At 41.5% G+C, this 16,975-nt stretch overlaps 1 protein-coding gene across 1 annotated transcript in view; it reads left to right on the top strand.

The window, feature by feature from the left end:
• csf2rb (colony stimulating factor 2 receptor subunit beta) overlaps positions 1-16,975 on the top strand; it is a gene marked incomplete at both ends in the record, with an annotated part of 35,602 nt that overhangs the window by 1,583 nt on the left and 17,044 nt on the right. The window contains 2 exons of the mRNA XM_080776442.1: positions 6,516-6,545; positions 15,154-15,210. Coding sequence (XP_080632568.1) covers positions 6,516-6,545; positions 15,154-15,210 — 87 coding nt within the window. The remainder of the gene's footprint in view (positions 1-6,515; positions 6,546-15,153; positions 15,211-16,975) is intronic.

The raw sequence follows: 16,975 nt of genomic DNA, 5'->3' as shown, positions 1-16,975 counted from the left end.
CAGACATGCATGTGAAGCGTTTATGCTTTACCTTGCATGGAAGCCATGCATGCAAGGCACCAACCAGCACATCGGGAGCAATGTGGGGTTCAGTGTCTTCTTGCCCACAAGGAGTTGGTCGGGGGGGGTAGGACCAAGGGATTTGGGATTTGTTTATAAACATTTTGGTATTTGTTTATAAACATTTGTGATTTGTTTATAAACATTTGTGATTTATTTATAAACATTTTGGGATTTGTTTATAAACATTTGGGATTTGTTTACAAACATTTGGGATTTGTTTATAAACATTAGGGATTTGTAAGTCTCATGGGGGGGGGTAGGACCACTACCAGTTTACCTGTAGTAAGTCTCATGGTCGGGGGGGTAGGACCAAGGGATTTGGGATTTGTTTATAAACATTTTGGTATTTGTTTATAAACATTTTGGTATTTGTTTATAAACATTTGTGATTTGTTTATAAACATTTGTGATTTGTTTATAAACATTTGTGATTTGTTTATAAACATTTTGGGCTCTGTATAATATGTTGCCTAGGGCCTCAAAAGGCCTAGAACCGGCACTGACAAGGACACTTCGACATGTAGACAGGAGGAGGAGGAGGAGCCGGGATTCGAACCGCCGACCCATATGGATCATTGGACGACCTGCTCTACCTCCTGAGCCACAGTCGTCGCCCGAGGTGAACAAGAACAAGTTAAAACAGACTGAAACAGGTGACAATGACAACAAGGACTGACTGGGGAACAAGACCGATGAGGGTTGATTACAAAATGAGACACAGCTGGAGCAAACAAACCATGAAAACTAGACCAGGGTTAAGCATAGAAATACAAGACCTAGACTGTACAATGATGAATGACAAAAGTCTGTGACTGTGACAACGTGGAGGGAACTGACAGCAAGGAGAGGACAGGAGGGAAATAACGAGGGAAATACCAAAAATACATGCAGGTACTGTATGTTGTAATGCAATGCAACCCATAGTCATTTTGGAACAACACTATTGACTTAAAGGAGCATTCAGTGATTTGGGTGATTTGGTCCGCCATGGTAACGCTCTACAGTGGGGGAAGTAGCCGACAACAGACCAACAGCACCAAGGCCCCCCACTCCATCATGATTGGAGGAAGGCTTTAATTGCCACCCAAAGTCCTGAATATTACCTTTTATGGAAGCAAGGAGATGATTTGGGGGAGAGAGAGGCCAGGTGCACTTGAGAAAAGTAGAGGGAAGAAAAGCCAGAAACAGAAGCTACAAAAGGGGGGTAAATAAGGCACTGTGAGGAGACATGGAGAGAGAGAGAGAGAGAGAGAGAGAGAGAGAGAGAGAGAGAGAGAAGAGAGAGAGAGAGAGACAGAGACAGAGACAGAGACAGAGAGAGAGAGAAAAAGAGGAGAGAGGAGAGAGAGAGAGAGACAGAGAGAGAGAGAGAGAGAAAGAGAGGAGAGAGAGAGAGAGAGAGAGAGAGAGATGAGAGAGAGAGAGAGAGAGAGAGAGGAGAGAGAGAGGAAGAGAGAGAGAGAGAGAGAGAGAGAGAGAGAGAGAGAGAGAGAAAGAGAGGAGAGAGAGAGAGAGAGAGACAGAGAGAGAGAGAAAGAGAGGCAGATTGCGCTGTGGGTAAGTGAGTGTACTCATAGCAGTGAAAGGTTGGCAGTTGGCACCGGCAGTGTGATTAGGGGAGAGTCACCGGCAGTGTGATTAGGGGAGAGTGGGAGTGAGGATGGCAGAGGATGAATGGCTCATGATGACATTACTGTACGTTGTTACGCTGATGGGCCTTTTGTACAGTCGCTACAGTACGGGTGGATGGAATGAGGCAGGAATGAGGAGTATAACTGTCATTGTACCTTATCCCATTCTGACCTGAGATCAGATTCATACGAGGTTTCCACTGGACACACACTGGTCTGATGATTAACCCATTCTGACCCGAGATCAGATTCTATAAAAATGTCAGTCGTTCTTCGATTTTTTCAAAAAATAGCAGACCTACAAGGTCGTAGCGCGCCACTCGGTGGCGCGCTACGAGCTTGTAGATCTGCTATTTTTCAATAGCTTATAAAGCACGACATGATGCTATATAACACCAAAATGGGTTCCTTCCTGCCCAGAATGGGTTAAAATGGAACTGAATGCATGTTATCTTGAAAGCATGATTGTGACAACGCTATAATAGGGCTTTGATCTTTATTATATTGTCGCTTTCAGGCAGAAAGAAACCTTTGTGTAACCACTAGAGAGGCTGATGATGATCTGATGATCGGAGGGTCGAGGGTCACAGGTTCGCCTCCCAGCCACGTACGGTCGCGTTCGCGTGTCGAACAGTGTTGTTTTCGTCGACTAAAACTATGACGAAAAATGTTCGTCGACTACCTTTTTTCACTGACTAAAACTAAATAAAAACGAATCTATGACGACTAAAACTAAGACTAAATATACTGACAATTTCGTCAACAAATAAAAACTAGACTAAAATGTTAGGAAGGGACTAGTGGACCTCTTGTCCACTAGTCCCTTCCTAACATTTTAGTCTAGCTTTTACAGTCTAGTCTAGTTTTTCTAGACAAGAGATCCAGTTTTATGCTGGGTTGCATGCTGAAAATAGCAGATATACAATCTCACAAACGCAAGATTGTATATCTGCTATTTTCAGCATGCAACCAAAGTGTAAAATATCGACATCAAGGCCTGTCAAAATACATTTTAGTCGACTAAAATCGTATGACATTTAGTCAACTAAACCTAGACTAAACACTAGAACATTCCAGGTGACTAAAATGTGACTAAAACTAAGTGAAAACTATTCAAGAGACTATGACTAAAACTAAAATAGAAATTTGCTGCCAAAAACAACACTGATCCATAGTTATTATCAGTAGTTATTATCTGCGTATGCGTGGTCAAAATGCAACGCTGCGTGGCAGAGATCAAAGGCGAGGCGCGTTTGCGTACACAGAGAGCTGAACAGAAGGAGGAAGTCTGCACACCGTTTTTTAAAAGCACCCCCTCCCAAAAAAAACCCTTTTATTACCGAAGCAGGGGGGAAAAAACTAACTGCTATATACTGCCGAAAAACAGGCCGGCGTTCTCAAATAAACGATGATAAATTGCATCTGAGACAGTCTTGCATCTTTTATTTTTGAGTGCCTGCTTTTTCCATTTAGTTGGTTTATGTGTTATTTTCAAAGCCGAGCACCTGCACTGCCTTAAACAAAGGGCAGTTTACAGAGGAAGCACACCTGTCTTTTCTGTCTTTATCTAAACAAACACCAACTCAATCACTCACTCACTCACTCAGCTTACCAACTTTATGCTTGGCAGCTCCGCTCAGTCGAGCACAAAATGTTAATTGAGTGTTATATGAATTCAGATTGCTTCATGTCCTTAACGTGCTTAATGTCTTGAAATCGAGTTCCCACCCAAAGAATAATTGAAATGTGCTTCATGGAGAAGAATACGTGAGAATTTTAAGGTGCGTTTTTGTAATATCCTGGTGTGTCAAGTTGGTTGATTGATTGAAAATTGTATTAGTCTATTAGGGTGAAAGGGCTTAGCTACGAAGAGAGACGTGAAAATGTCGTAGTAACTAAAGTTTTCAAATAAATGTAGTCAAGTACAAGTGCAATATTAGGATCCGAGATGTAGTGGAGTAGAAGTAAATGTACTATAATACTAAGTAAATGTACTACTATATATGTACTATACTACTATAAGTAAATGTACTTCCCACCACTGGACGGATGGCATAATGACCACCAGAGGGAGCACCACTGCAGCTAAAACACTGACTGTTCTGTGTCTACAGGCTACATCTGATGTGTCTGCAGAATTATGAGGCATCAGGACCTTTCATTGGGCCCAATTAATCGGCTGATTCATTGGTCGACCACTATTCTGTGTGTGTGACTGTGTGTGTGCGTGTGTGTGTGCGACTGTGCGTGTGTGTGTGTGTGTGTGTGTGTGTGGTGTGTGTGTGTGTGTGTGTGTGTGTGTGTGTGTGCCTGCCTGCGTGCGTGTGTGCGCACGTGCGTGTGTACTGTGTATGCATGTGCGTAGTGACGGCCGTAAGCAATGTGGTGCCCTAGGCACGATTTTTCCCTGTGGGCTCCCACAGAGTTAGTGTCGAAGTGTCCTTGAGCAAAGACACTGAACCCCTAATTGCTCCTGATGTGCAGGTTGGTGCCTCGCATGGTTTCTGCCGCCATCGGTGTATGAATGTGTGTGTGAATGTAATGCACAATCTATGTAAAGGTGTGTGCATGTGTGTGTGAATGGGTGAATGTAATGCACAATCTATGTAAAGGTGTGTGCATGTGTGTGTGAATGGGTGAATGTAATGCACAATCTATGTAAAGGTGTGTGCATGTGTGTGTGAATGGGTGAATGTAATGCACAATCTATGTAAAGGTGTGCATGTGTGTGTGAATGGGTGAATGTAATGCACAATCTATGTAAAGGTGTGTGCATGTGTGTGTGAATGGGTGAATGTAATGCACAATCTATGTAAAGGTGTGTGCATGTGTGTGTTGAATGGGTGAATGTAATGCACAATCTATGTAAAGGTGTGTGCATGTGTGTGTGAATGGGTGAATGTAATGCACAATCTATGTAAAGGTGTGTGCATGTGTGTGTTGAATGGGTGAATGTAATGCACAATCTAAAGGTGTGTGCATGTGTGTGTTGAATGGGTGAATGTAATGCACAATCTATGTAAAGGTGTGCATGTGTGTGTTGAATGGGTGAATGTAATGCACAATCTATGTAAAGGTGTGTGCATGTGTGTGTTGAATGGGTGAATGTAATGCACAATCTATGTAAAGGTGTGTGCATGTGTGTGTGAATGGGTGAATGTAATGCACAATCTATGTAAAGGTGTGTGCATGTGTGTGTTGAATGGGTGAATGTATAATGCACAATCTATGTAAAGGTGTGTGCATGTGTGTGTTGAATGGGTGAATGTAATGCACAATCTATGTAAAGGTGTGTGCATGTGTGTGTTGAATGGGTGAATGTAATGCACAATCTATGTAAAGGTGTGTGCATGTGTGTGTTGAATGGGTGAATGTAATGCACAATCTACGTGGATAAAGGCGCTTTATAAATGCACCATTTTACAAATATTTTTAGGAGATGGAAAGAGTGATGATGAAGCCCTGAGATCGGCTATAGAGGGTATGCACATGCATAAAGCGAGTGGCAAATCCAATGGAAAAGTTAGGAGCAAGGTGAGTTTAACGTCGTTTAATGAAATCAGATATAGGACTTTTTCTCGTTTGATGTATGGGCTGTCAACTTGCCAGAAAGTAGTTTTTTTGCCACTCAGTGAGTAGGCGTTCCCGAATATCGCCCGAATATCGTTCTAGATAAATTGATAGATAAAAGCAAGACTAGAATTTCGGACACATTATTGTCAAAGTTCTCAAACTATAAGTTTGAGAAGTTCAAGTATGAAATAAATCCTTAAATGTCCTTGCTGGTGCTGGTGCACAACATGACAGTTTAAACTAAAGGGATACAACAGCTTTGCTCCTCAGTGTTTCTTTCATTTAAAACACTGACATCCTCAGTGTTAAGTTAACACAATCCTGAGAGCAGGGTTGGATCTGTGGATGGGTCCAAACCGTATTTATTAAAACGTCTGCCTTTCAATTTCAAGGACTTCCGTAATTCCCCAGAATGTACAAATTGAACCAAATTGACCCTTAAAACACAATCCTCGCCGGGATTTATTAAACACATGCCAGTTAAAGTGTAACAGAGAAAATGTAGTTCCACTTGCAGTAATATACCCTCAACCTTGGAAGGTTGGCGTGACAAAAGTTATATTGTATTTAAGTACATGTATAACCTAGTTAATGGTACAAGGATGTGAACATCGCTGCACAGATCTAATGTGTCTTTTCTTTTTGGTGTTTAGCTGTGATTCTGAAACGATATGAAGCTGTGCTGGTTCTGACTGACAGTGTCATTAATTTCCTAATTTATCGCCAGCCTGCGTTTCGGTGCACAGAATAGAGCACCGAAGTCTGACGTCAATATCAGTAGAGGGCGCTATAAGTCCACTGGTCCATGTATACTTTTTATTTGCATTGTAAATACTCCCCATAGGGGGGATTTTTAGATGGCCTCATATAAGAACTGAATTACTATCTCACAGAGAATGAACGAATGAATGAATTCTATTTGTATAGCACCTTTCCAAACATAATAGTTACAAAGTGCTTTAACAGACAGGTTATAAAATAGTAATCATAAAAAACAACAAAGCATCAATAAAACATGAAGAAAATAACAGGTCAATAAAACAATATCAGGAAAAACACTGTGCAGCGCACAGGGGGTTATGGGGTTGCAGCAAATACGTTATATAAATGGGAGCTAGACCATGTAGAGCTTTAAAAAGTAATCAATACAATCTTAAAATCAATTCTGTATAGCTCACAGCAGGGAGCCAGTGAAGACTAAGCTAAAATAGGTGTGATATGTTCACGTTTTCTTGTGTTGGTGAAAAGGCGAGCCGCAGAGTTCTGCACCATCTGGAGGTGAGATATATTTTTCTTGCTCATACCACAGAGTATATTATTGAGTTACAGTAATCCAGTCGTGAAGATATGAACGCATCTATGACGGTTTCCAGGTCTGCATATGACATTTTTTTTAATTCATTTTAGCGATGTTCCTCCTCATTTGATGTTGACATGACAGGACTACTTTGGTGACTTGGGTGTAAGAAAACACCTAACTAAACCCAAGCATTTAGGTTATAAACAGTTTTAAACACATCATTTGTAACACTTTTTAAACGTGTCAGTGTTTAGATTATAAACAGAAGAACATGTTTAATCGCCTGTAACACTTTTTAAACACATAAACGTGTTTAGTTTTTACAATCAAAGTCAGTCATATTATAGGTGTTTAGAATTCGAACACATAGGTGTTCTCGTGAGGTGTTTGAGTGAACTCTTGTTCTACTGTATTTTATGACCATTAATAAACATTTGGCATTTTATTATATTACACACATGGTGTTTAGGTTTAAACGCGTCACATGTTCCAGGGATTTACAGTGTATAGTGTGTGAGAAAGCCCTAGAACTTAGAACTTTGGTTTTCAAAGTCTCGGCAGGATGCCGAGTCGCAGACTCAACCTGTATATGATCGAGTTACTCAATCCAATGTATGGATGATGTGCAAAAATCTCCATGGCTCACAAGAAGAGGCTGGATATAACCCTGACCTGCACAGACCCGCCCCCTGGATACTGTCGGAAAAGAGGGGCGAAAAGAACTCTGGATAGAGTCCCTTTATTGACACTGATGTGTTTTGTGTTTGTTTTTAATACTGCGTGCGTCTACACATCCCACTGCCAGAATGTGAATTCAGCCGACGTGGTGTCTGTTTGCTGTAGGATGGAGCTGACCATGATCAGCACTCCACTCCACTCCAAGCCTCCCAGCGTGCCCCAGATTGTTCCGATTAGTCATTATGCCCTAGGCCTTGGGTCTCTAGGGCCTAGGCCTTGGGTCTAGGGTCTAGGGTCTAGGGTCTAGGGCATAGGCCTTGATGTGTGAAGACATTGAGGGATAATAAGCCTCGCCCTAGACCCATAAGGCCTAGGCCCGGCCTAGACCCTAGGGCCTTTATGCAATCAAATAGGACTTTTCTGTGTGGATGTATATGGGCAGTCAAGGCCAGAAAGTAGTTTTTTGCCACTCAGTGGGCGTTCAGTCATAACGTCCGGGTATGACGATGATGATGTCACGCGCATATACGCTCTATAGAGCGTCGCAGTCCCTCCCCCTTTCAGAACAACGAGTGGCCCCAGGAAATGAATCCCAATTCATTTTTCCCCGTAAGCTTTTCTTAAAGTATTTATTTAAAGACGGTTACGCCGCGGACAAAGCCAACTCAGATCGTGACAAATCATGACAATTAACACAATGTTTTGGGGCCGATCAAATAATTTATAAGAAGAAAATAAAGGCAGGCGACAACACTATTTGTTTTGTTTTTCTTCTGTCCTGTTTCAGTCCCAGCTGCCTCTCTAACACTCTCTCTGCACATCACACACATAACCCAGATGTGACCTCGCTATTACAGCCTCGGAGATGGGAGAGAGAGAGAGAGAGAGAGGGAGAGAGAGAGAGAGAGAGAGAGAGAGAGAGAGAGAGAGAGAGAGAGAGAGAGAGAGAGAGAGAGAGAGAGAGAGAGAGATTAACCGATTAAAAAAAAGATGATTCTTTTAAAAGCAAGGCTGTCTTTGTTATAGGGGGACGGATGGGGGTGAGGAGTGGGGGTTGTTATAGCTCTCTGGGAAAAATGTAAGCCTGCAGTGACGACAAAATGCTATTTGATGAATGAATAATGAGAAGGACCCTAATTAATATACGTGTCATTTTATTGTTGAATTAAAGCGTTGCTTATATTTCAGCTCTCGACATAACAAATTAAGTACATTGAGTCTAAATCACAGTAAAACCAGATTTTACAGGAACAGATTGGGTCCACAACAGTCAACAGGGTTCTGTGGGTTCTGTGGCAGTCAAAGGAACAGATTGGGTCCTCAACAGTCAACACGGTTCTGTGGGTTCTGGATCCTCATGCATTGTTAAGCTCGTGCATTTCAATGTGGTCATACTGTACTTTGATGTATGTTATAGCGCGGCAGGGCTAATGTAGTTGGCATTAGCATAATTTTCAACATGGCATCATCTCATGCTTGCTTTTTATCGTTCTCGGGGGAGGCCGAGAAATGGAAAAGAAATGGCAGGTGTGTAAGTGACTTATGGACGGAGGATGAAAGTGTGTGCGTGTGTGTGTGTGCGCGTGCGTGCATGTGCGTGCGTGTGTCTGTGCGTGCGTGCGTGTGTGTGTGTGTGTGTGTGTGCGTGCCTCTGTGTAATGTGTATAGGCTAGATGTGTCCGTTTATGACAGTGAGTGCACGCATCCACTCACACACGCATTGCTGTGTCACACAAGAGGGACACATTACTGTGTCACACAAGAGGGAACAATAATTGAACAAAAATTGGAACAAAAATACAATTCTGGGAGAGTGAATGGGAGAGAGAGAGAGGGAGGGAGGGAGAGAGAGGAGGAATGCAGCACTATTCATGGGATATAATAGTTTGTGTCTGTGTGCGTGTGCGTGTGCATGTGCGTGCGCGTGCGTGCGTGCGTGCGTGTGTGCGTGCGTGCGTGCGTGCGTGTGTGCTGGGTGGGATGGTCCCTCCAGTATAGCGTTGTCTACAATCAGCCGTTTTATATCAGCCTCTGAGCACTCTGATTAGATTAAACCACAACAACTGCCTTATAATTACTGTAATGCATCCATACTGTATACAGTGAACAGGCCTGCCTTCAGTAATAGACTCCAGTCTCTCTCTCTCTCTCTCTCTCTCTCTCTCTCATTGTTTGTCTGTCTGATTGTTTGTCTGTCTGATTATATCTATAGAAGGAAATCATGTCACCTCCTCCTGGGAATGGCTGAGGGAAGTAGTGCCCCCCCATGGCTGAGGGAAGTAGTGCTTCTGCCCCCAGAAGAAAAAAACGGCAGGTTGCAACACTGTTGTTTTTCTTCTTTGTATAATTATTTGTTTGGTCCAAAATATTGTGTTTGTTGTCATGATTTGTCACGACTCCAGTTGGCTTTGTCCGCGGCGTAACCGTCTTTAAATAAATACCTTTTGAAATGCCTATAAATATGGGGAAAAAATGCATTGGGAATCATTTCCTGGGCCTCATGGCGTGGTCATAAAACGACTATGAGCTTGTAGATCTGCTATTTTTCAATAGATAAAGCATAACATGATGCCAACACCAAAATGGGTTCCCGTTCAGAATGGGTTAAACCCCATATGGGTGAGCAGGGGCCCTTATCAGGATATAGTGTTGTGAGCTTTACCCACAATACGGATGCAGGTTTAAGTGGTTTTAACTTAAGCCTCATTTCTCAGAACTCACAGTTTTCAAAAGCACATTACCGTAAGCTCTTGTTAAATAAAATGGTAAATGGTGCATTTATATAGCTCGCCTTTATCCAAGTCGCTTTACAGAGATTGTGCATTACATTCACCCATTCACACACCGATGGCGGAGGAAACCATGCAAGGCACCAACCAGCACACCGGGGGGGAATCAGGGGTTCAGTGTCTTGCTCAAGGACACTTTGACAGTAACTATATGGGGGAGCCCACATGGGGTTCGAACTGGCCACCTTTACGGTTACCATCCGGGCCACTCTACCCCTGAGCCACCGCCGCCCACTCTTCTTGATAGTGATACCTTATTTTGTAGCTTTCTTTGATCATATCAACAACTTCAGAAACTTTATGCATCCACGTATGATAACAGCATCCTAAGGAATATCACCTCTAATACTAAGCATGTGTTGTATAGAGAATATAGGTTGCTGCCTTCAGGAAGGAGCTTAATCACGAGTTGTAGTAGAAGCCACAGGGTAATCTAAGCGGTGGATATTGCTCATGTCTTTATGTATGTAAATTGTCTTGTTCTTTGTGTTTTGTATATGTGTTCTGCATACTTGGCTGCTGTGTCGCAAGACAAATTTCAGTGTGAACTGACAATAAAGTACTATATCATATCATATCATTATCATATAAATGTATTACTTTTTTAAATACAATTGTAAATAATGATTAAGTCTGTCTCTGGGGGTATTTTGACAGGAAGCATTCAGGTTCCTGTATGCGTGAATTGACACCACTTAAAGTTAACTGACAAGAACGATAACAATAAATGCTGTTGTCATTTCCTTCGGAATGACATTTGACACCAACCACAAACCGACCAGTTTCAACATGCCTACGTTATAAAGAACAATGAGCTGCTCACCACACTAACCTCAATGTCTCACATAAGACGTTTAGTTCTCACAGCTTGTCACAACACACCACCATGAAAATGCATAGTCTCTGCATAGTATGTTTTTGGAAATGTCATGTTATATCTTAAATGTCTGAAATGGATGCATTGCATAATACGGGTATTTGTTTAGCCAAAAGTGTGTGTGTGTGTGTGTGTGTGTGTGTGTCCTACTATTCAGTAAAATGTACAGTTGCTACTACTACTGCTACTACTAAGAATAGTAAATTCAAGTTTATTCACGTATATATAGCCCATTTCATAGTGGACAGATCTATAGACTTTGTGCTTAAATAAAAAATATATCAACAAATAAGATGGGACCAAGATGAAAGCTAGCAGTATTGTAACCCTAACCCTAAAAAACATGAAATGGGATATAAATTTAGATTTTTAATTATTCATTATTCTTATTAAATTGAATAATAGTAATAATTCAGATTCTAAAATCAAGGTTTGTTTCATTAACCACACCAAACATTATTTTTATCATACTTTATGAACTTTTTATTTCCACTTAAGAGTTGAATAACCTAACATTAAACTAAACCCAACTTTTGTCACACCATCACTAAATCCGGGTATATTTTATAATAATGTAATATTTTCCATAAAAATAGTAGCCGATCTACATTGACACATTATTGTGAGCTTGTAGATTGGCTATTTCAACTATTCAAAAATGTTTTTCAAAATAGTAAAAAAATATATAATAATTAAAGAAATCGCAAAGTGGACGAATATAGAGGCCTAGTTGCCTTATCTTGTATATGTACTTCTGGTTGTTTTCTTATAGTAATTACGTAACACCATGCTGAGAAGTAACAAGTAATAATGTATTGCAATAACGTGGAAGTCTGACTCCCCCCCACTTATCGCAAGATGGTTCTCAGAATTGAACAGTCGTGTCCCTCTGGAGAAGATTACATATACTTTGAGAAGTTCAAGGGGTTTTGAGAATGTTTTGAAGATTTGGCAGCCCTATTTGAATTACATGGAGACTTTGTCCTTACCTGTATCAATATTGTTATAGCTTATCTCAGTCTAGATCGATTGCTTCCGGAAACAATTTTCTCTGTATTGTAGATTTGTCTCTTGTTTTGTTTTGTTTTGTTTAGTTTAGTTTTTTTGTTTGTTTTCCATGTGGTTTTTTTTGTATATTATTGTTGTGATTATGTTCTAACTGTGTTGTCTTCTATGTATGTGGGGAGGGGGGAGGGCTGTGGACGGGCGTTCTGTGTATTTTGTGAAAAATTTAAAATAAAAACAAAATATATATATAAAAAAAAAAAAAAAGTAATTGCTAAACAGTAAGTATACGTCTTACCTACTGGCAATTACTAAGACATATTTTCCAAGTATTCAGAAGATTGCACAATATAGCACAAAAGAGGAAGCTGAACTTTGCACGTATATAAGAGCAGAGTGAAAACACAGACCATGCAATGTCACATCCTGTCCCGTCATTTAAGGTAAGGTTCATTTTAATGCTTTTTGGCAAAACATGAAACTGTTATAAATACAAACTAAGTCCAGTCTTTTCTTATGTTTTATTTCAATTTCTGCTCTAATACAAAATGTGACTTTTGAAGAAACTTATCATAAAAATCACAAGATTACTATATAATGGGCAAAAGGAAACAAATCATGAAGCTGCCTGCAACGGACTCAGACTTTGAGAAAGTGGTGTGATTCAAAACTATTATTCGTCAAGAACCCGCAAATTGATACTAATTAGCCTGCGGACCCCCATTTGAAGAGATATGCCAGGGACCCCTCCATAAGAGAAGAATTGTACGGTTCTACAGCGGCGATTCTCAACCCGTTTAATCTCAAGGACCCCCTGGAGTTTGACATGCATTAATTAGGGCCACGGAACCACCTTCATTTCTATCTCTGGGATAGATCTGTGTGATTAACCCATTCTGACCTGAGATCAGATTCTAAAAAAATGTCAGTCGTTCTTCGATTTTTCAAAAAATAGCAGGTCTGCTATTTTTGAAAATAATCGAAGAACGACTGACATAGAAACATTAGATTTTTCTGAAAACTCTCAGGATGTAAAAATACATTTTTTAGAATCTGATCTCAGGTCAGAATGGGATTTAATGCTTTTGGCAAAACATGAAACACAGACGTATAAAAAAGGTTGCTCAATAATAAGCACTGATTTATGCCAACAAAAAAAATTATAATAATAATAATCAAAAAGTAGTTATAGGAGGTTTTCCTCCTGACAGCAACGAGAATACCTATAGGGCCATTATCTTCCCAAGGGGTTATATGTCAGGTAACCAATCAGCATATAGCTAAAGTGGCCAGGCAGGCGGAAAAACAGAAAAACAGCAGCGATAAGAGTGAACGCTGCTGGCAGCAAAACGCTGTGTTTCCCCTCGCTGGGAAACCCCTTGTGGAATTACCTATTCATTAAGCCGGGGGGCACTTTTCTGCTGCCGTACGTACTAATGTACACACACACACACACACGTACAGTACAGTACCTCCCCCGCCTCCCCAGCGCACACTATTGTGAAGCACTTAATCGTGGACTTCACACAAAACACACAATATAATAAATACCTCATATTATACTGTGAGCTATTTAAATGTTATCTCTCTCCACACACACACACACACACACACAACACATTGGCAAATAAACTGTTTATTCAGACCAGTGTGTGTCTGTCCAGTGGAAACCTCGTATGAATCTGATCTCAGGTCAGAATGGGTTATAGGCTTTAGGTACTGTAGGGTAACCGTAGGGTATAAGCATCTCAGACGCATCCTCTCCCATCTCTCACTGCATGTTGTTGTTTCTGTGGATTAAACTACAGCCTACAATGCAAACTAAATATAAAGCCAGGGCCTAAAGTGATCAAAATAGAGGCTTGGCATTGGTAGAAGCAAAAAGCTGCTTCCACGTATTTTTTTGTTGCCATTTTTTTTTGGCAAAGCGAGCAGGCCAGCAGTGGAAGACCTTAGGGGGCGGTTTGGGACATATTTAGGCAGGCAGTCATGTAGGTAGGAAGGTGCGAGACCATTGAGAGCTTTATAGACAAGTAAAATAATTTTAAAATCAATCCTAAAAACAACCGGAAGCCAGTGCAGTGATGCCAAAACTGGAGTAATATGTTCTCTCATCTTAGTTCTATAGTTAAAACTCTGGCTGCTGCATTTTTGGACAAGTTGTCCAAGTTGTCTGTTTTCTTAGGCAGTCCTGAAAAATTCAGGGATTCAGATTTTACGGGGGCCAGTTTCGAATCGCAGCCGTCCGTATAGGTGCTCTTTGGGAGCGGTTTTGAAGGAGTCAAGTGATTCACATGTCTTAATGACTGTTGGTAGGGCGTTGCACATTTTTGGTGGCATAGGAGCGAAAATAATCTAGTCCCGCTTGTTGTGGCTCTGATGCCTCTGGAGATACGTGAAGTACAGATGTGCAGATGACAGACACACAGAGGTTTGTGTTGTACACACTAAACCCAAGCTTTTAGGTTATAAACTGTTTTAAACACATATTTGTAACACTTTTTAAACATGTCACAGTGTTTAGATTAGAAGAACATGTTTAATCGCTTGTAACACTTTTTAAACACATAAACGTGTTTAGTTTTAGTGTTTAGTGGGGCCCCCCAGGGGTCCTTGACGGAGTTCCAGGGGGTCCCCACTAGCTAAATTATAGTTTGTAACCAAATGGACCCTTATGGGTCTGTAACTCCATTTGGTTCCATTTGTACACTCTCAAGAGTTAAATTAACAATATAAATTGGGGTACCAGAGATATAAATTCCATTAAATGGGGGTCCATAGACTAATGCGTGTGAAACTGGGGGTTCATGAAATTAATATGTTTCGTGATCACAGCTAGAGACGTGAAAATCCTCTCTTATCGGGGTCGCCGGCATATCTTTTCAAATGGGGGCGCGGCCTAAGAAATGTCGATGATTTGGGGGTCCTTGACATGAAAAAGTTGCTGTACAGCATGTTTGGGTCATGGCATGGGGTGCATTTTCATGCAAGACCGAAAGGCAACAGACAGAAGAGGATGTATAAGAGGATGTACGTTGCGTCACAAGAATTAACACAAAAGGAAATGACACAAAGAGAAAAATACACAAATATTACTCATTCTTCATTTCCAGCTAAAACTATAAGGTCATTCAACTACAGGAAAGATCCGTAGACTTCACAGACCAGAACGTTCTACAAGGATGGTGGCTGTCCTTTGGGCAGCACTCTGTCTCTACTCAACCCTCCCTCTGCTAGCTCTCTGCTCTGGTCTGGAGAACTGTACCTTCCGTGACGCCAGCAGCCAAGACAATGGTGAGTATAGAAATACTATTGAAATGACACACCACACAATAAAGGCCTATATTCATATAGTCTGGATTTTCGGTGGTGAGGTGACCACCGCTCCGGTGGTGAGCTGAAGAAAATTGTATCCGAGTGGAATAGTATGAGAGTGGGCGACACTATAGCGTTGACTCCCATTGTAACAATGGAATGAGTGCTCATTCTATCTCAATGGGATATAGTTACAATGTTTGGAACTATAGCCCATAGGCACCCCGCTTTGTCTCAATGGGATAGTTACAATGTTTGGAACTATAGCCCATAGCACCCCGCTTTGTCTCAATGGGATAGTTACAATGTTTGGAACTATAGCCCATAGCACCCCGCTTTGTCTCAATGGGATAGTTCCAATGTGTGGAACTATAGCCCATAGGCACCCGCTTTGTCTCAATGGGATAGTTACAATGTGTGGAACTATAGCCCATAGGCACCCGCTTTGTCTCAATGGGATAGTTACAATGTGTGGAACTATAGCCCATAGGCACCCGCTTTGTCTCAATGGGATAGTTCCAATGTGTGGAACTATAGCCCATAGGCACCCCGCTTTGTCTCAATGGGATAGTTACAATGTGTGGAACTATAGCCCATAGGCACCCGCTTTGTCTCAATGGGATAGTTCCAATGTTTGGAACTATAGCCCATAGGCACACTGCTTTGTCTCAATGGGATAGTTACAATGTGTGGAACTATAGCCCATAGGCACCCGCTTTGTCTCAATGGGATAGTTCCAATGTTTGGAACTATAGCCCATAGGCACCCCGCTTTGTCTCAATGGGATAGTTACAATGTGTGGAACTATAGCCCATAGCACCCCGCTTTGTCTCAATGGGATAGTTACAATGTTTGGAACTATAGCCCATAGGCACCCCGCTTTGTCTCAATGGGATAGTTACAATGTGTGGAACTATAGCCCATAGCACCCCGCTTTGTCTCAATGGGATAGTTCCAATGTTTGGAACTATAGCCCATAGGCACCTGCTTTGTCTCAATGGGATAGTTACAATGTGTGGAACTATAGCCCATAGCACCCCGCTTTGTCTCAATGGGATAGTTACAATGTGTGGAACTATAGCCCATAGCACCCCGCTTTGTCTCAATGGGATAGTTACAATGTTTGGAACTATAGCCCATAGCACCCCGCTTTGTCTCAATGGGATAGTTCCAATGTTTGGAACTATAGCCCATAGCACCCCGCTTTGTCTCAATGGGATAGTTACAATGTTTGGAACTATAGCCCATAGCACCCCGCTTTGTCTCAATGGGATAGTTCCAATGTTTGGAACTATAGCCCATAGCACCCCGCTTTGTCTCAATGGGATAGTTACAATGTTTGGAACTATAGCCCATAGCACCCCGCTTTGTCTCAATGGGATAGTTCCAATGTGTGGAACTATAGCCCATAGGCACCTGCTTTGTCTCAATGGGATAGTTACAATGTGTGGAACTATAGCCCATAGCACCCCGCTTTGTCTCAATGGGATAGTTACAATGTGTGGAACTATAGCCCATAGGCACCTGCTTTGTCTCAATGGGATAGTTACAATGTGTGGAACTATAGCCCATAGGCACCTGCTTTGTCTCAATGGGATAGTTACAATGTTTGGAACTATAGCCCATAAAAGGCACCCCGCTTTGCGGCGAGATCAAAGCGTTTGTCCACTCTCTTAACTATTCCACTCGGGTCTCCCTGGTCATCTATTGATACTAGGGATGCACCGAAAGGGAAATTATTGGC

The sequence above is a fragment of the Protomyctophum bolini genome (assembly GCF_963924005.1).
Source record: "Protomyctophum bolini genome assembly, chromosome: 11".
Classification (NCBI taxonomy): domain Eukaryota; kingdom Metazoa; phylum Chordata; class Actinopteri; order Myctophiformes; family Myctophidae; genus Protomyctophum; species Protomyctophum bolini.
Note: the sequence above shows the minus strand (reverse complement) of the source record. Positions and strands in the feature narration are given on the sequence as shown.